This window comes from Betta splendens, chromosome 19 (genome assembly GCF_900634795.4).
Source record: "Betta splendens chromosome 19, fBetSpl5.4, whole genome shotgun sequence".
NCBI lineage: Eukaryota > Metazoa > Chordata > Actinopteri > Anabantiformes > Osphronemidae > Betta > Betta splendens.
Window position 1 is genome coordinate 3868922 of NC_040898.2, and position 21114 is coordinate 3890035.

General features: G+C 40.5%; 1 protein-coding gene across 6 annotated transcripts; it reads right to left on the reverse strand.

The window, feature by feature from the left end:
* Nucleotides 1-156: 156 nt before the first annotated feature.
* Nucleotides 157-20265, reverse strand: arhgap17a (Rho GTPase activating protein 17a). 6 transcript variants are annotated; one of them, XM_029133230.3, is made up of 22 exons: nt 19638-20265; nt 14212-14251; nt 11541-11645; nt 11322-11354; nt 10821-10897; nt 10205-10316; nt 9852-9928; nt 9570-9687; nt 9175-9243; nt 8940-9021; nt 8421-8548; nt 7210-7321; nt 6937-7018; nt 6721-6801; nt 6499-6612; nt 6297-6388; nt 6039-6186; nt 5431-5709; nt 4118-4263; nt 3460-3984; nt 3316-3340; nt 2309-2447 (listed from the first exon to the last, which is right to left on the reverse strand). In XM_029133230.3, the coding sequence occupies exons 1-21, from the start codon at nt 19688-19690 to the stop codon at nt 3336-3338; spliced, it is 2478 nt and encodes an 825-aa protein (XP_028989063.1). In that variant the 5' UTR covers nt 19691-20265; the 3' UTR covers nt 2309-2447; nt 3316-3335. The 6 variants fall into 6 exon arrangements, with proteins under 6 accessions (XP_028989059.1, XP_028989066.1, XP_028989060.1 ...); XM_029133228.3 differs by having other exon boundaries at nt 3316-3364; XM_029133229.3 differs by having other exon boundaries at nt 2310-2447; nt 3335-3364.
* Between the last annotated feature and the right edge of the window lie 849 nt (nt 20266-21114).

The window sequence follows — 21114 nt, forward strand, 5'->3', positions numbered from 1 at the left end:
CAAATTCTGAAAATTATTAAATTTGGTAGTTTTGGACGGGTCTGAAGTTGTTTAAGAGATTTACCAAAAAAGCAACAAATGTATTTATGTATGATGATTTTATGTGCGTGGCAAAAAAGCCATGAGGGTTTAACATTTAGTACAGTATGTCCTTCATTACTTGTATATATTCATTTAATGTGACCCATGTGAAGTTTTCAGACACAATGGAGTAATATTCTTTCAATGATTTTACATGCTATATTACAAAGGCCTAGCAAAGCATCTTTAAACTGGGCCAGAAGTACAGAGTCTCAAATTAAGTTTCTATCAATAAGTCATTCAATAAATAGATTACATAAATAGTGTTTTATTTTCTTTGGAATAGGGATATACTGTAACCAGGCATTCATATTAAACATTTTTATTGCATACTTAAGCTCACAAGAACATACATACAAAATTATGGAGCTTAAATGCAGCATCACAATTTCTAGTTTAATGGCATTTGTTCATTTCAAAGAGCTTTTGATGCCAAGCTCTCATGATTCACAGGGATAAGGCAGCGAGGTATAGAAGCAAAGAGAAGGGGATTATAATGCTTGACAGTCTCTGAAAAACCAAACCAAGCTCATTTTAAGGGCAAATGTACCCACAAAGATTTTCTCTGTTGGTACCATACTGTACTAGGGTGGTTCTCAGGAAACTGATATATTCAAGACCAAAAAGTAAAGCTTACAGGAAAAAAGAGAATCTTTTAAGCAGAGACACTCAATTCCCACATCACTACTGAGGACTTGCAGCACTGTGTGCTCTCAGCTCAATGGGAACAATAAAAAAAATCCTCCACAATGGAAAACTGGTCATTGACCTGCACTCCAATACAAGCTGTTGAGGCATCATCCAGGTGAGGACCGAACAGGATGGATAGGATCTCCTTTTGCTACATTCACTTACACATAGCCTGTTGTGCATAATGCCCCAGAAAACACCCAAGGGAAACACAAAGAGATGGAAAATACAAACAATGGGTGCACAACCAGACCACTCCTGCTCTCAGCCCACAAAGAAAGTGAAACCACTTTAAATACATAATTTTGTGGAACACTACAGAACCATAAGCAACTTCTACTGCACAGCGTCAAGACGCCTTCCTTACATCCCTGAAACATGACTGCAGTCAGCACAGCTTCTGGTAAATACTCTAGAACTAAAGCCAAGTATATTCTAATTACAGTAAATATATAATGCTTCCACTGCTCTAGGATGAACCAATAAGGCATGAAGGACACTGAAAGACTGCATTAATTATGTCAAGACACTAGTAATGCGTTTGTAAAACCAGTGAATAAATACACAAATGGAGGATTTCATACAAAAGAGTGGAAAGTCAAAGTGTTTGCGACGACTGGAAACCTGCAGTCACCACCCACACTTCAGACAACAGTTTTGGTTTCTACTTCAGCTGCTGACATTTCTGTTCTCTGTGCAGTAGAAAGGCTGTTTTCTCTTTTACATCTTGTCCTAAGGCCATTTTACAACAGTAAAAAAAGATACAGAACACCCCACACTGAGTTTCCAATGAGGCTTGTTGGCCCATGCTTACACATTGCCCTACCCCTTCAACACTGTCTTCCATGTACAGTCAGACTCCATCCACGCTTATTCATCATCATCAATGAAAACATTTGTCCGAGGGCGTTACTGTTAAACCTTTTGTTCTCCTCTGCTCTTGGTTGCTGATTGTCTGGAGCTTGTTCTGCAGGAACTTCTGCGCACAGACAACGAGGGGGCGCGTGCGTGTGTGTGTGTGTGTGTGTGTGTGTGTTACAAAGCTACTTGAAAACACACTTCACTAATCATGGAGGTCAAGAGGTCTATGCCGCTGAATGCAGGCTAATATTATAAGTCATTAAGGTGAAGCAAATATTCACATTTGTGCATTTGGAAACTATTATTTTTAAGCTTTTAAATCCATCCACCACAACTTGTTTGGTCTTTTTGTAGTAATTTAATGACATCTATTAAATTGGCCACCACTTAGATCAGATGACATGAAGTGTAGCTGATCTGAAGCTTTGGTTTCTTAGTTAAAACATGTCATCATATCAAACCCTGCTAATTTCTCATCATGCGGTGGACCAAAGGCTTGATGGCCTGCATTGTGGCTACCAGAGGGTGAATTATACCCAAGCAAGGAGTTACTGTAGGAGCAGAGGTTTAGAATTGACAGAGGGCTGCACATGGGCTGTGATTAAAATGAGGGAGATGTGATGAGCGGAGGAGCGTGGGGTTACTGGAACAGAGCGTGTCCGTGGCTGCTCTTTATAGGACAGTGCTCTCAGTGTCCAGGTCACAGTCTTTAGGAGTCATGGGGGATGAGAATGAAGAGGGGGTTGTTTCTGGCTGGTCTACAGTGGGCTCAGGGACCAAAGCTCGACTCAGCCCTTTGAAAGACATCGCTGGGTCTGAAAAAGATAAAACATTTGTTGAAAAAGCATCCTGAAAAACAAACAAACAATCTATGAATATTAGTATTTGTAGGTTACAGTTTTCCCTGCATGCATTCTCAACATACATTACATCCACAACAGACTGAGAACCGGTCAAGCACACTTTATGGTAACAATAACCACAAACATGTGTCTGCTGTATGAAAACACTTAAAGCTGCCATCCAGCGAGGTTGTGTCACGTTTTCCATAGATTAAACAGCAGAGGTTCAGCAGTGACAAGTAGTTCTGTCGGAGTGGCGGTTTCACCAGTAGGTGGCGGTGTTTGATCAGAGGCAGCAGCAAAGGAACGCAGTTACAGTGGACGCCAAGTGTGCAGTTTGGAGCAACATGGAATTCATTAAGTGTGTGACTGGAAGTGTAGAAACATTAATACCGGAAACCCCTTATTAAATAATAATGTAAAACCAAAACATACTGACAAAACAGTTTGTTACATGCATGTGAGTTACACATGCTCCACAAAGTTAAAAAGCCAGACCACCTACAGTGAGAAAAAAAAAGTGTGAAGATGACCAGTTAGCGTGAATTCAGTTCAGCATAAGAAACCTGAATTCAGGACACGTCGGCTTAAACACAATGACACCAATATAACATTTCAGTGACTGGTAACCCATAACCAGACTGATGCCAGACTGTCCCTCTGCATAGTTTAACCTTGATAATAACACAGAGGGTTTAGTACAGTGTGACAGTGAGACATCAGGGCTCATACATACACTACAGTGGGACAGAGGCAGCAGGCAGAGGGAGGTGGCTGTGTTGATAGGTATGAGATTGAGACGTTAAAGTGATACTATTGAAAAAGTCAATTAACAACAAACCTCACAGGTGCTTCTTTACCTTATCCTGTGGAGGTATTACAGTGCAAGACTATTAGAACAAGAGCCCATTAGTATTCAGCAGTCACATACACACACAAACTACAAGTATTTCACATGCAATCGATACATGAATTCTTTGCTCACCCATCATCTTGTAAGCAGTGGCACAGATCCCATTGGTGTCATTGGTCAGTGTGGTTGGTTGGGGAGGTGGTGGGATGCTTGGTCTGTTTCGGGGCTTGGGGACAGGCCTCTGCCGGGGAAGTGAGCCTGACTGGTAGGGAGATGGGGACGGTGGAGCAACCGCATCCTGCATGGCAACAGAGGGTGGAGGGCTATCTGGAGGACTCGGTGTGCCTGGAGGTGACGCATCCATGCTATGCTGGTCCCCAGCAGGCTGGCTGGGTGACGCATGCTGTGTTGGAGGGCTGGTCTGGGTTGGAGGCTCTGGGGGTGGATGGCTGGGTGCCTGGATCGGGGGCTGGTTATTGGAGTGCCGTCTGGGTGTGGGCTGTAGGGTGGGAGATGTGGGCGAGTGGTTGGACAGGGGTCTAGGCGTGGGGCTGAAGGACTGGGATGAAGAGGAGGAGTTGGTGCTCACAGAGTTAGAGGGCTGGCTGGGAGGAGGGTTTGTTGGTTTGGGAGGGGCAGGAGCCTGCTTCTTGGTACCTGATAAGGTGTTGGTAGAAAATAAACATATTGTCCAACAAAGCTGCCACGTCTTTAAGTTGCAAAGCTTTATTTTCTGACAACCACTACAGAAATCTCTATGTGCCACATATAATATAATCATAATTCCTACCTCTGCGCAGCATATGTGGGCTAGGCCCCATGGATCCAGCCCCAGGGGTCCCGGTACCTAGCTGTCCAGCAGCCTGGCCTCCTCCAGAACCATTCCTTTGCAGCAGAGAAGTTGGGGCAGGGGTGGAGTCACGCAGCTTTGGATTGCTTTAAAGGGGAATAGGAACAAAGCCTTTTAACATTTACAAGCTTGTTTAACACTATTCACTGACTAATGTCTATACAGCAGGGTAAATTGCTGTTGCTTGCTGCACGGCTTCAACAATAAAACCCATCTAAAATGTAGCCTCCATGCATAGTCAGCGTAATTGAAAGCAGGTTGCGCTAAGTTATCTTTTCTGGCTGGACACATGAACGATCTTCTTTCACTAACCAAATCAAAAACACCAGTGTCCAAGATTTCAAACACTTTGATCCAGTTAGTGAGACGCTCCTGCTGATTCCACTTTATCAGGGAGGAAATGAGACGTTTAGAGGCCCTGAGAGCAACCGTTAGCAAAATGACCTGACATGAAGCCATTGTTGTGCTCTTTCTGTAGGCTGCAGAGAAAAGGCTGCATAGCAGCAACTGTTGGTGTAAGAAAATGTGTCCTTTTACACAGAGAGCCACTTCACTCGGTTACACATTACATTTGTATGGAAAACCATCTCCCAAGTCAGGTGTGTGGGTACTCTTTAAGACACGGTGGCTGGTCATGCCTTCTGAGGACGGTCTGCTGGGCCGCCCAGGAAGAGGACGGGTTTGCCAAAGGCAGTCATAGCTTCAACTAGAGAGCTCCTCCCTTGATGGTGGTGGTGTTCACTGTGCTTCAATAGTTTCAGGTCACCACCAAAATCCAGAAGGGGGGTTTCCTGGGTGTCCACTGGTTAATAACCTTGGGTCTTCCTGAGGACACACATGCTTTTCACTAGGACCGATTACAATTTTCCTTCACCGACTGTTGCAGGTCCCGTTGCCTAGGCCTAAACAAGGCATTTCCCATACATATGAAATATCTAACAGAGTAGAGAGAACCCAGCGTACTCAGCTAACTGGTATGATTTGATGCTGTAAAAAAAATGCGCTAAAGTGATTAAGAACAAGTGGTGCAAGCCTTTGTACAAACTACTGTATCAAGTTGGTATAATTTTAGTTCAATATAAGAGGCAGTCACATTATCTGTTATCAACTAAGTGTTGAGAACAGATGATATCATTGCTTCTTATATTGTACTAGATAGACAAGATGACGTATTACCAAACAAAACTAATCGCAAAAAAGCATGCTGCGTGCTGTGCCATTCCCCATCAGCGGTGCATGGCAGTAGCCCTTACCTGAGCTCTTCTGTGTGCAGAGCTAAAAGTTGCTGAGCAGCTGCAAGAGCAGCTAGACTCTGTGCCATGCTATTCTGGGCAGCCTCACACCCTGAGCCCCCTGTTGGAGCTTGAGGCTGGGCTTCAGCTGAGTGCTGAGGGACCTGCCCAGCCCATTGCCCCTGCACTGGAGCCTCCACAGGGGGTAATGGAGGTTGGAAGGCAGGTGAAGTGTGCTGCTTTCTACCTAAGGTGTTACTGCCTCTACGTAGGGTGTGGTCCGAGTGCTTGTTAGGGGAGCTACGCAGGGACAGCAGGGAGACAGTGAAGGGGGAACAAAACAAACACACACAAAGAATGATCAGAAAGTTACTGATTAAACCAGGATTGAGATTCAACTCAAACCCAGAACAGAGAGAAGTCAGAAAACACAGGATGTATTTTATATTATTCAAAAAATATTTAGTCTAAGAAAGAGAAGGGGACCAGATTAAGCAACCTGATTTCAGGCTAAATTATTTCCCAAATAAATAGAAAACTTAGTCATTATTGTTAGAAAGAAAAAACTATTAAAAACTATGAGATTTAGGTTTAAGTAGGTACAAAGACCCCCCCCCCAGAGTGATTACTTGTCTTTGCGCATTGAATCATTTTCTGGTCCAATCATACTGCCAGGCCTTTTCCTTTCAATGGTACCACAGTCATAATCCACATGATTATTCTGGTTGGATGCGGGTGTGGGCATCGAAAACATTCCAGACACATTGAACTCCACATCTGTAGAAACAAGGAATGCTAGTTATGGACTACTGTACCACACACTGCTTTGAGTGTACTGGAATACGATCTGAAATTAATCACTGATAAGAAAAAAAACTAGAACCGACCCTCAGGAAAGAACCAATCAGCATGTTGAATAATGGGTTCCACGATGGCCACTACGTGAACAGAGGTAGCAGCAGCCATCTCAGCAAGACTCCTTGGCGTACAAATAAACATGATCAAAAACAACATGAGTGTGACTATAAAATAAAAAGTAGCTATTTTGCTTCTCATAATCAATGCAATATTTCTTACACCCCCTCTTACCCCTCAGTCTTGGCCCAGAGCAGATTGGGTCCCAGGACAATGGCAATGTTACTAGGAGTCATTTTGTTCACCTCACTGTCCTGAGCCAGTTTGGCTAAAAACTTCACCAGATACCTGCATGAGCACAGATATAAACACTGTCTCATTCAACAAAGGGAATCACATTAATACTGCTACAATCAATACACAGAGAAATATACTACAACTAAATAAACTACGTACCTTAGATTTGTTTTGTTGTTCTTTGGTAGCTGATCACACACGACCCACAGCGCCTGGAGCCTCTTGTCTGGATCTGACACACTACAAAATATGATCAAAAGTTGGCAAAAGTCAGTTGCCAAACTAATTTACACTGTTTTATCTGTCATTTTTGTGAAGTGATGAATTAGTTCTTTTTTATTTGCATGTTTTTCAGTATCTGGATATCACTCTTGCCTTGATGCCTGGATCCATTCATCATAAAACTGGTGGGTCATTAGAGGTTCAGGAAGTTCCCGCAGGTAGGACTTCAGAGCCCCTAAAATCACACGATTATATTTTGTTTTCAAGCTGTTTTCACAAGAAATCAATTGTAGGCTAACCTTGTATTATATGTGTATTTCAAACTGCAAAGACAGAAAAATGATTAAAAAAAACAGAGAAGCAGCATGTGATTGAAGTAATAGCAAACTCTAAAGTAAAGTAAAATCTTTGGATATTGGGACACACCAGCGACAGCGTGTGGGTCAGAGTAGAACTCCTCCAGCTGTGATGTGGAACAATCCAGTGCTGCCTTAAGCTTCTTTAACTTGGACGCCCCTGCTGCGATTCTGAATAGACCCTTAAACACACACACACACACACACACACACACACACACACAAGTAAGCCAGTACAGTAACAACAAAGATGCAGTATGCTTGTGTAAAAACGCAATGCATGGTCTGTCTCTTCTGGCTACGTGTAATGTAATGAAACCTCAAAGTGGGCAAACAAATACACCCTCCACTCAGCTCTGTAAACAAAGACCCTCTTCACACCATAATGACACAGACTGAACTCACCAGGGAATCAAGTGGGTCACAAATTATGTGCTTGGCAGTTAAGACTTTCACTAACCCTCTCAGTTGCCAGATCTGGTTGATGGGTGGGGTCTATTGTATTCTAACTATGATTGAGGGATAGAGCGTGGAAAACATTCTTCTGAAACAGCCTTACAGAAATTTCCACATGCGTAGCTTCTTTCTTAAGACTGCAGTCTTAAAATATCCCCCTATACAAATCCTTAAACACTTGGTTTCAATTCTGTTAATTATCAGTGGAGCTGCTAATTGTAGCCACAGTTCCATGTGACTTTTAATGAGCTGTGACAGCTGTTTTTATACATGATAAAGCATGAAGACAGTTAAAGACAGATATTTATGTTAGATAATACTCTATAGGGACGTACAAGGCAGAAACATGGAGCTGTTCTCATGCTACGTATCAACAGCTGACTTCTTATAGGCAACAACTAGATTAACTACATTAAATCAAAATGAAATTAAACTGTGACGGTAAGAAACTTTGCTCTGTTCTTTGAACTCATTTTAATTTATAGCTTGGGATTAATTCAATGAAAACAAAAGAAGCCATGAATGTAACCGATGCAAGTTGTTCAGAAGCTAAAAGGTCTTTGTTAAAGTTATTTTATTCTATGTTTATTCACAAGTCACAAGACACAACTGCTGCTTTAACTAATTCAGTTTGACTCTTTGGGGCAGAGAACTGGAAAGACAACTGACACCTCAAGAGCATCTCAAAGGTTTTTCCTAAAATAAAACCCACGGTTGATGAGATGAGTTTGAAAGAAAGATGCTGTTAATTAACCTTAAACATTAAAATGAACAAACCACACAAAAGTGAATTACTAAAGCAGGTATCTTTGTATCCCTCCTCACCTCTTCCTTCATGCCAGTTTCTAGAAGCATCATGACGCAGGCCTCTAAGGGCAGCGCAATCTCCCTTCCACTTCTTTTCAGGTGTTCATCCAACCCAGTGCCAAATGCAGGTTTCTCCGTCCAAGAGTCTGGACAGGAATAAAAAGGAAAGAGGACATTGAAAGCAGATGCTCTTATTTCATTCAATTTTTTCCCAAATCCGTGGCTTGGCTCTGTAAAGCAGGTTTCTGGGTCAACAACAGGGGAAAGCCTACAGAACCCAGAGAAAAGGTGAGTATGTGGAGCTCTTGAGTCATAGCCACATGCCAAGAGTCTTGGCTTGGAGAGGTGGTAAAATGGAAAATAAAATGTGAAAAAAATTGTGAATTACAAATCATTCTTTTGACAAAACTTTTCAGTGCCTATAATAAAAAGCATTGTATAATGGAAACACCAAGCAATGAAGAAGCTACAGCCGCACAAAGAAGACAATATTGATGTAGTACGCAATGAACAGAGGTGTGTTGGGGTTCATTATACCTTGCTGAGCCTGGATGGTTGGCAAAACACTCTCCAGAACAGTGAGAGACTTTCTGTGGAAATCAGCTTGAGCTTCTAAGAGCTATAGAAACACAAGGACATTTATGGGGATATAATAAGTATATAATCAAGTGTAGTAAGACAAGCAACAACAGTCAAATTAATACAATATCTAGCACAGTTTGTGTCCCCACAGAAAGTCAGTTACTGTAGAAGCAGTTGTGACTTCACTCACCATTACAAAGTAGCGGGCATAGTCGCCTTCCTTTGAGAAAAAACTGTACATATCTGCAGCTAGTTGGTCCTGTGAAAGAAACACAGGAACTTAAAAAGCTATACTTATACAGTCACAATGTGAAATCAATAATAAAGCCAGATACAAAAAAGGGAAAGAACAGCACAGCTGCTGTCAACTATTCATTAAGGATCTGGTAAAATAAGAATAGCAACAAGCTGAGCTGAGCATTAAAGTACATGAATAAAAATCTCCTGCTGTTAATCTGTGACTGAAAACATGTGCGAGGTAAAAAAAAAGATATTCAAGATTTTTGTATTGGGTCCAAGGTCCAAGATAATGACGATTATATTTCTATATAATGTGTTTAAAGCCAATATATGAATAGTGGTTACCTTGCAAAGCTCCACTTTGTTCATTGCCTCATCCATTTCCTCCTTGAGTAGATCAGCCTTGGCTGTTAATGCTTGAGTGTTTGTTCCTGAGATTATTGACTTGGTTGCCTGCAACCACCTGAGGTCAGAAAAACAAAAAAGGGCATTAAAAGATACCATGAAGACGTTTGTTTGATAGTAAAGCTATGTAAAATGCAGGAGTCTTGTAGACTTTTGGTTTTATTTTAGTTTAAATAAAGAAAAAAAAAATCCCTAAGGACAGGGAGCTATGGATGGACAAACCTTGCTCTGGCAGAATCATAGTCCAGTACTAATTTGGCCAGCTGTTTCCTCTGCTTCAGGATGTTAGGGATGTCTACCTACAGTAACATGACCCAAAACAAACCAAGTTCAGCAAGTTATTTTAAAAGACCTTTTGGAGACTATACTAAAATTCTACTTCAGTACTGTTTTTCAATTATTTGACTAATGCTGTGATAATATAATCAATACTGTTATGACAGTCTACACAATTTTAAAGGTCTGCAAACTGTTTAACAAAACATGGCAACCTGTACACTTTGTGTGTTCTTTTTTGTATAAGTTGCTTGTTATCTACTAAATAAGCTGTGATGGACCCCTTTAGGTTTTCTGACCTCTGCCAGCTGGCTGAGCGGATCCAAGACGTCTTTCTCTATTTGCAGCTCATGCTGCATCAATTCTGAAGCCAGACGATTTTCTGCATCGCCGCACACTTCCATCATTTTCCTGTTACCACACATACAGCAAAATGAAGACAAAGGGGTACAAAATTCATAGCACACTTGTGTGTGGTACATCACATGAATACTATAAGGAGAGGGGGTGTCTTAGCTAAATCAATCAGGACAACATACAGTGTATATATTGTCCATTGTTAGGATCACATAAGCATTCAAATAAATCAAATTAGTAAGATTAAAAATACAACCAGACTTTCTGCTTTTTGAACTTCCCCTTTCTTCTTTATTTCCAGACCAAACTATAGCTACTGGAAAACCGAAACATTCACTTTTCAGATCCTCGTCTATAAACTTCCCCGTCCTGTTTACGTTATGTCTGTCTCTCAGACACAACATATAATCCCGTCTACTGTGTGAAAGAAGTGCTAAAAGTCGCGTGACCAAAAAAACTAAACTGAGCAGACAGCATCCTTACATTCAAACGTCCTAGAACAAACGTGCTCAGATGTCAGTAAGAAGGAACTGGACGTGTGATGTGTCACAAACTCACCCTATCAAAGAGTCTTCACCTAATTGGTTTCCACCTTCCACCATTGCCTGGGATAGTGCAGTCAAAGGAAGCTTTTTCTGTGCATGCGAGACAACCAAAAAGTGATTACACGTCTACCAATCGGAAAATGCACCAAATTGTGCAGAGACACCACAAGTATTCATATCTTATCAGAAGCATCAGCATTTGATGTTTAAGTCAATGGAAACTAATCAATGGCTTTCCAGTTTAGAGGTTGACAGGGAATAGTCAGGAAGAGGAATAAAGCTCCCCAAAGCAAGAAAGGAAAATACTGATGTTGAATGGCATTTAAAAAGCTGGGGAAATGAGAAGTTGCTAGAACTTAATTTTCTTTAGTTGAGTTACAAGCACAATATTCATTTAGAGAGTTCAGCATCCTGTTTTAACTCAAAAGTGTCATGCACAGAGATCTGAATGGGAAATGGAGCAAGTGATGCAGCGGACCAGAGAAGTGTAATAAGTAATCTGTGTTTTTTTTACCTGACCATTTCCTGTATAGAGGCGTGGTACAGACTGTAGTGCATTTGTAGATGGTGTAGGGTAGAAAACACAAAAGACATCATGGACTATAGGCCCGCTCATTATAAATTGTATTTTATACAAAAAACAAGAACTCAAAACTGCATGGGAGGTGGCACCAAACTTGAGTTACTACTTATTCTGAACAGTCAATAAAAAGTTAAACTGCAGGTGTCTTACATGTCTCTTCTCTGCATCAGCACCAACGTGTCCCTGTAGACACAGCACCATCCTCTTGTGCGTGTTGTGGGACACCACACGCACCAGCTCCATGCGCCGTTCAATCTGTAATAAGACAGGAAAATAAGACAAAGCAGTGCAAAGTCAAGAACCTTTTGGGCTTGAGTGAAGTTGATTGTTCACCATCAACAACAGTACCATCTCTTTTTATAAACTAACAAAACAATGCTCATGTATCATGGTTAACTAATCAACCTCATGCAGACATTTGATTTGCAACTGTCTGAGGGATTCAGGGGTCAAAGTTCCAACATGATTGATAATGCGCGTCCCTGCGGTAAAACACAGGAATGTTATCTTTCAAGCACATGACTCATCGGAAGTGTCTCTGTAGCCACTGGGATGTAACCAAAAGTGAAGGGTGCTGTGGCTTTAAAAGGGCCTTTCTGATTACACAGGCCTTCGTCCAACTACACAGACCCACTCTGTGCTTTTAGGCTTTAGAGTTATAATACTGGCATTGATGAGACTTACAGCTCTTTTGGCTTGAGGCCATATACCAACTTTAGTTCTGCAGGATGACTCATGACTGTCAAGCCAGGTGCCCGACAGAGATTGAGTACCAGTGTTAGGTTAAATGTCATGACTGCAAGTTACTGTACAAGTCTTCTTAAAAGTCTGGATTACACAAACACAAACTCTCATGGGGATTTCAAATGTAGTTTATGTGAGGATTAAGTGTTTTTGATGACGCAAAGTGGGAGTCTTTACTGTTATAAAATGACATGCACGTACAAATAGTGCTACAACTATAAATGGGAAGGGCGAGGTCAAGAGGCAAATAAACAGAAGTGGAGGGAAACAAATGTGGTGGGAGGATAAACAAAATACCAGTTTCCACCTCTTCCCTCCCAGTGTTCTTGTGCTCTTACGTCATTCCCAACCCATGAAGGCCCCGGCATTCCCAAAGCAGCTGGGTAAAATATGAACTTTAATATGCATGCTCACTCTCATACACATGGTCTAAATAAGAAACATGTCTATGAGCACTGCTTGAAGAATCAAGCCCATTGAAACCCTGCTACAAAACAACCTGGAGATTCCCACATTAGCCTCTTTGTGCTGTACGCTAATGTCATTTCCATGTGGGTGTGATGGAAACGTATAGATTAAATGCCCTGGAGTAAAAAACAGAGTACTTGAGTCTGCCTCCTTTCACTTTAAGAAAATTAGGTCAAACTCAAACACACACACGCAGTCAAAAACATAAAAATGCAGAGTAGAGGGAGAACCTAAACCAAAAGTAAGTAGGATATGTTTCCCTCACGCTACATGATGAGGTCAACACCTGGTCAATTCCAGAATGTGTCATACACCAGGGAGCCCTGACGCTGCACACAAGCAGAACAAACAGAAAGATATCTGTCTGTGCCAGTGTTTGTTTACTGGTTTCCAAGAGAAAGGGATGTGAACATGCCTCTACTTGTCCAGGATAAACTAAATAATGCAATGTGATGTACGGTGGAATTAGTGAGCCACTGGTAGCAAACAAATATTCTTTGTTTGCAATGGGAACACATTATGATTATGGAACAGCCAAACAGGGGACTGCCTAATAAAATGTCCTATACTTACACCCAACTGTAGGGGTGTACTGTAGGACTATATGTGTCATACCCTGTGGTAAGTGGGGGCTGTGAAGAGGAGAAGACGAGCAGCAAGGAATGAACAGCTGGCACAAGAATTCTGGGTGTCTCTTTGGCACACGGAAACTCCACATACGAAAAGGTTTTGGGGTTTGAGATAACCATGCTAAGAATAAAGACGCAGATCAAGCTAAGGGACCACATTCCCTCATGTACGAGTGATTTTTGGATCTTCATCCCACATTTACTTGTTGTTTTTCATACATAATTGTTCATTTGCAGCTAGTTGTGGCACGACAGAGTTGCAGACAGAAGTTGAGAAACAGTTAAAATCAGCTGTCATGATCCCAGCTTTGGTTAAGAGCAAACCAAATGGTTAATCATCATCAGCCCATGCTGCATTTAACGCTCGCTGTCATTTTTCTTTCATCCATATAAGGCTAGTTTGAGGAAGGTATGATGCGATATTTATATGTAGGTTGGTTAAGGATCAGCTAAAATAGACCAATAGATGAAGGACAGAATATCAAGTGTGTTTGTTGTGGCTGCCCTGAAGCATTAAAGCTAAGTCAGCTGAGTTTATTTGGACATTTATGACCGCCACATGTTGGAATGTCTTTGCTGAGCAGCCAATATTTTGTTCCATTCCCACCTGTTGGAGATTTCTCTCTGGGGAAATCCCTGCACAGGCAGCTTTCCCACACAGACATATACAGAGACATGTGCAGAATGGTGTGCAGCTTGTTCAGGCCTGGACAATAAAGTTGGAGTTTCACTATGATTTGCATAAAGTCAAGTTGGTTCATCAACTGGCAACACAAAGTATGTATGGGAAGATAAAAGAAGCCTTACAATTCAGTAATCAGCCTGTGACAAGTCTATTACACTGCACTATGCTTTATGTGACCTTTTGCCCAGAGTACAGTTCAATAACCTTTGCCAGTGGCAAATACTGGTCTGGGTAACTGTGTCCTCAGTCAGAAAGAAGCTGCCAAATCCAGTGTCCAGTCAGATTGATAATTTACCTGCAAGAGGTCATCACTGAGGACTTCTGTTTTCTCTGCTCTGTGGGTGAAAAAGCACAATAGAGATCTCAAGTTACAATTAACAGACAACAAAAACAAAAAAATAAATGGCACTTTACATAGTTCTTGTGAAAATATCTGACCAATGACACTGCTCCAGAAAGACTGGTTCCTGCTCTGCACTTGTAGACTGTAGACTGAAACATTGGTTAGTGACTAAGACAACTATGGGAATTTTTCAGTCGAGGGTGGGTCTATTTAGTTTGTTGCCATGGCTGGTATCCAGCCTGGGGAGTCTCTCGTCACACTACTGTGCTACAGCTGCATAAAAAAAAATCTCACCGTGCCTTTTTTAGAAGTGAATTATATCTAATTAACATATTACATCAGGCTAAATAAGAGTGTGCCACAGAAAGCATTCTACTGTTCACTCAAAGCTTTGACTTTAATAATCCGCAGTCAGTGTTCAGCACAGCCACATGCAGCCATACTGCCAGAGCCTATTAATAGTAAACTAATAGGTGGACTTGACAAGGTCAGACAGATTAGATTCACTTAAAGGGAGAAGGCTGGAAAACACAAGCTCAGCTCATACTGCTTATCAACACCTTCAGGTTGATGGCTTTTGGTAAAGTCATCCACCTGTTAGGTAGTATTCCCCTGCAACAGTATAATTACATAAAACAATGTAATTGTATGAATAATTTATTGAAAAAACAAAATAAACAAAACAAATAAGAATCAGTTATTCAGTTAAACACAAAACAAAATAAGAAATCAGTTATTGTATTATAACTGTAACTATTATAGTTATTATTCAGCCAAATCATGCAAGTTCTGTTGATTATTTGCTGCATTACATGCATTTAAATTAAAATAATGATTGCCTTTAAATATGAATGAAATGTTATATTGAATTTTACCTTTGACCAACAGAAGAAATTAACAAAGTAAAATATTTTTGGCTATTTTTAAGCAATAATGTTCTGAACAAATATAAAAACACCTTTCTGACATTTTATAAACTAGAAAATCTCTCATCAGATCAATGAATTGGAAATGGCTGCAGTTTTAATTAGATGAAGCTGACATTTGGTTATTTATAACACTTCATTATGAGTCATTCAAAATGTGACTATATTCTTATTCTTCTAGTTCTAGTGGTTTTATATGCAGGTTATAATGATTGTGCTGAGTCAAACCACCATTTTCAGGTTTGGCCTCCAGAACGAAGTGATCTGCAGACAGTGGTGAGCCTGCATTATGTGTAACTGGAGCTCTAAATGAAGCCTGGGCCCTCCTCCAAAAACTGCTCTCTATGAACTATAGTAACCTCATCACAGCTGCTATCAATTACAACACAGTGGCAGACAGAAACAGAGAGACTAACAGAGAGGGACGATAGTTTGGGGGGTAAGACAAAGATGATTCTAGGGTTGTGGGAGGTTAATAAAGTGCCAAACCAAAATAATCTAGAGGCTAGTGATGTATAGAAAGGTTTTCTCTGCAAGGGAGCTATAATGAAGCTTGTGAGGTCAAGAGTAGTGTAAGGACCTATAACCTACAAACAAGGCTGCCAGCAAGCTGTGGAAAACAACAGAGAACCACAAACATTACGATGCACATGTACAGAGTGTGAAGACGAGGACGCAATTTAAAACACATGTTCTGGGGTATTACACATGCTTTGTGGTCCTGTTGATGCTCTGATGTTAAAAGCTAGGCAATCATGCAGACTTTGATAGATAAACGTCTACAGTATGTCATTTCTACAGGTTATATACGTGTTGCTTCGTGTAAGATGAGAACATTAAAAGTTTAAAAATGCAATGCTTTTCTCACCACCATGCTGTTCAAACACAGCACTGTGCATCTGGTCCACTTAATAGCCTCTGTGGCTCATGAGCTAAATCTAATCAAAACACCAAAGGAAACTAGACTAAACTGTATACAGGCCAAGAGACACACCAAAGCTTGACAAGTACTCCAGTTATTAAGCAAGTATCATTTGCTAGCAACATTTGCTAAAGTTATCTGCCTAACCTGGTTAAACCTGAATGACCAGACTGCAAGGAAAGACACTGCTGGCTCTTATTAAAGCAGCAATTGTGTAAACTAACCCCAAAATGTACTGTGTCACAAAGGCAAAAACAGGCTGTGTGCAGCCTGGGCAAAGGACAAACAACAATTGTTTTGCTGGCATCAGCTGACCTAGCGAGAACAGAGTTGACCCCACTGTGCCTCCGTGAAGCAGCAGCCTTTGGAGGAAAGTGTGTCACTGTGCACCGCATGCGAGTTATTAACAAGAGATCCTAGTTGCACAGCCCTAGTTCAAAATGGTAACCATGGCAATGTACTATCAAAGTGGAAAGGGGAGTAAGTGAATACTTTAGCCAGATGCACAATAGAGCAGCTGTTGCCCACCATACAATTAGTGCCGAGGCGTAAGGAAGCCCTGCCTCTTATTGCTGCAACAGTTGGCAGCTAAAGGCATAAAGTAATGGATACTGGACCCAGATGATACTACCTGGGAGAAGAAATGCCAGTTCATTTAATCTCCTTGATGCCATTCATTTTGTGAGCCATTATACTAACATCAGCCCTGGGCAACAATGAGCAAAACATAAACACTGTGTGGATGGTAATGTTTTAGGTTTACACTAATCATCACTAAAAAAAGAATTGCTGTTGCCTTTTTAACATATTTGTATCAAAACAACAACTTATTCTTATCCTGATTGAGACACACTACTGCAAGTGCTGTGAACAAATCTTTCACATATCATTCTAACATTGTGTTTTTTTTTTGTTTTATATATATTTTTTTTACTGCAAAAACAATCCAGTTATATGTAGGTCAAGTTTATTGACAACAACAGCAACACAAAAGCTGACACACCTACAGTACGTTCACTGATCAGGTGATACATGGGGGGAACCACCCAGAGTCACTTTGTTAATTTGGTGATAACATTAGGTTGAGCTAAGCTTCAAAATGCAGGAGGCCTGTATCAGATTTAGTATCAAGTCAGGATAAAGACTCCTTGTTAGATATGGAATAAAATTAATATATATTACAGTGCAAAAACTGATAAATTCTTTGAGACCAGTCACATATAGTAGGACAAAGGTTCAGTAATTTGTCATAATAATGATTATTTTATCCTTCTTTAAAAAAAAAAAAAAAAAAGATATATTAAGCGATGTTGATGATATATAAGAGATCGAAAACTATTTATTCTCCTCTGTTCTCTGAACAGAATCGCGCACGCTGTTTTCTTATTTTCACTCTCTCAATGAACTCACATTACAATGAGACGATAATGAGTCTAGATGTTACAACCAACAAATCAGGGTGGTATTATTATTTTTCCAAGTCTTTGCCAGAACCCTAATTTGTAGACTTCCCAAAATGTTGGGCCATGGCTTTAAACAAGCCGGATATTAATTTTAATTAAATGTAAAAAGACATATTTAACTGGAGGAAAGCAATATGTTTTTATGTTTAGATCTCGCCAACACAATAATTTCGACTTCCTGCTAACAGCCATTCTCAGCAACTTCCACAATTACTCTAGAATTATGTTTTCAGGACCTAATAAAGTGAACGTGTCTTCCTTTGACCTCCATCGCTTTTAGATTTGAATTGTGGTTTGAATAACTGTCTCTCTCTACTGTTTGCCTACGTCAGATGAACAAGAAAATCAATCAAAATATTTCCATAGCTACTGTGTAATTGATCTCGCGCAGATCTAAAAGGTGATATCACAAACAAAACAAACAGTACTGCTGTCCAGCTTATCTGTGTGTGATACTGTATTTATATTACCCCCTGTAAAGGTGTTACTATCCGGTCTCATTAGCCAGATATGAGCAGGCATACACTACATCAGAGAATTAAAATACAGCATATTGCGATTAGGAGATCAAGGTTTTTAATATAATCCCTGCTCCCTATGCAGTTTCTCCCTGCACATCAGTTTCTCAGTTCTTTCCCTTCCTCTCTTTTACCTAAAACGCACCAGTGTGTCACTGGGAGGTAGCTTCCTGTTTGTAGAACATGAAGGAGACATTTCCTCAGAGTGGCTGCTTACTGAACACAGAGTTCTGCCTTCACACAATCACAGGAACCCAGGGAGCAGCAGAGAGGGTTCTTTTGCACTCCACACTTTTGCAGATGCAGCTACATGAGCAGGCACACAAGTTAAGGAGATTATGATTTTTCCAGCTGCCCTGCTTCTCCCTGGTCTTGACTTGTAGGCACATTATGAGGACAGAACCTTGTAGGCTCTTGCAATTATGTCACTATCAAACAATTACGGAGGATAGTGAAGTAGCAGTTACAGTCTACAGCTCAGCTGCCAGACCCCCTGGGGGATTTACTTCGACTAGATCTTTTAGTGTCTCAAAGAATATTTGAATTAACTTTATAAATTAACTAATATTATGATTAGTGACGCCTTAAAACTACATGTATCTCTAGCTTTAATACGAAGTATGATATATGTGAATATGCATTGAAATGTTTTTATAAAAAAAACTATATATAATATATATAAAGACTATAGGAGTACAATTGTATATCTTTCATCAACTTCCCTTTACTTTTATGGAGATTATTTTCTATATATTTTACCTGACAGACGGTATACCTTTTGTTTATATAATGCACTGTATAGACAAAACAGTAAATCTGGTTATCAGGAAAAGCAACTTTTTTATGATGGTTAGACACTGTAGAATGCTTCAAGTTTAGAGTGAGACCATGCTCGCCAATTAATATGTTCAAATAAATTAATGTGTTTCAAATGGTTTAAGTTGGATTTCTGGTATAAATGTTTGCGGACACATTATTACAACGCACTGAAACTGAACTTTGATGTAATACTGAATACATAAACAGCTGATCAGCTGCAGTTTCTCTTTCTCACCAGAGCAGCAGCCCTGAAAACAGCCTTAAAGGTTTGGACACTTTATAGGGGCACGGAGACAAAAATGAACAAAAAGACTTAACAAAGAGGATGGATTAAAAAGACAATAAGCTCAAAATAAGTAGAGTTTTGAAAAGGTGTCACTTTTAGTTTCCCATAGACTAGGGCAGTGGATGAGTCACATGTCTGTGTCCAGGTGCCCTCCTTCTCATAATCCATTCATGACTGTGAGGAAATATCCACTATCCATATCAAATTCTTTAAAAAAGATCAATAGATCCAAAAAATCTAACGACTATAGCCTGCCCTTTAGTCATATTCTAGAACATATAGATAAAAATATCTAAGCTTATATTCCCTTAAACATGTGGAGCCAATACCGATGACTTATTGAAATATCTCAGTCATGAAAGAGTAACCTCGTCAACACAGACCACTTCTGGCTTTTTCTAACAGTTTGTGTTGTGATTGTTTGCTCCAGACGTGAATACTTGCCTGCCAACGGTTTGATTGGCGAGCTGTTTCATCCGATTGAACTGCTTCTTCATTTTCGGTCCCTTGGCAGCGTAAGTCTTCCGAAGTAACGCTTGAAAGCAGTGCTTTGGTTTGACATGGAGTTCACAGGGCCTCGCCTCGTCTGAATTTTCCAAGATGTAGCTATGACAGGGGGAAACTAGCGCGAGCCATTGAGCCTAATGCCAATTAAAACTAGTTTGTAGCCTCGCTAGCCCGTTAGCTAGCCCTTCCCAAGTGGAAATTTAGAGGAAACTTTCCCTTGGAAACGACGGCATTATCCGAAAACTCCCCTTTAGTGTCTTTCCACGCAGTCAAGTTCCAAAGGAAGCCGCGACAAACTTTCACTGGCTCCCGCGGCTTTTCATGGCTCTTCCCAGGCGCTAGCGCGACCGTTAGCTGGCGAGCTAACGTTACCGAGCTGGATAATCCGTCGGTCCCTTTTTCCCGAAGCAGAGCAGGGAAACGAAAGAGCAGCAGCAGCCGCCGCCGCAGGAACTCACCTCCAGCACACGCGCGCGCGCGCACACATGCACACGTGCACACATACACACGGAGGAGCAGCAGGAAGTAACGTTAGTGCACCACAGCATCTGCCAGACAGCACCACCTCCCCCTGGACACCGGCAAGACAAAAACACAACACTTACTATGGACAAAAAAACACATCTGCAGCAATAATAAAACTAATACAACTTCGAATTTATATATTTAAATATTTTCATTGAAATACTATAAAAATCTAACTATAATAAACGATGCTGGCCCATTTTTGATCCAACTGTAATTTGTTTTTCACTAATGAAGAAATCTTGAAGGCTCAATCTGCTATAACCGTAGAATTAAAATAGTTTTGTTCAACACTTGAGTAATTGAGAGTGGCTTAGAGGATACTCTAAGAATGCACTGCTAATAAAAAGGATAAAATGATAATGAAATTGCTATAGAAATTAACAACTCAAAGCACAAAACATCAAGCTCTAAAACAAGAAGGAAGTAATTAAAATAAAGTCAATTGTAATTAAACCAAAAAGTATGAACCAAACAATACTAATTATCAAATACAGGCTGACAGGATTCCTTTTGCCACAATATACTGTATGAACACATCTAAACATGTTTTTAGTCAAATTCTTAAACAAGCATTTAAGCTTTTAAGACACCAAAAGGATTTGTCACAGCAGTAAAATTATAGTTTTCCATTGTGTTCACCAACATTTTTATTACTAGCTCCCACAATCCAATAAACTCAATTCACTCATTAAACAGGGAGGTGTAATGTGTTCATCAAACATTTCACAAGCAGCCTATGAGCACAACAGCAGGTCTGGGCTCCTAATCACATGCTTTATGCTAAGACAGTTAGGTTTCAGATTGGCAGATTGATTGATTACAATTCAGGCAACTAACACCAGTAAAATGAGTCAGACAGGCTTCTGGAGGATTAAACTGCCATCAC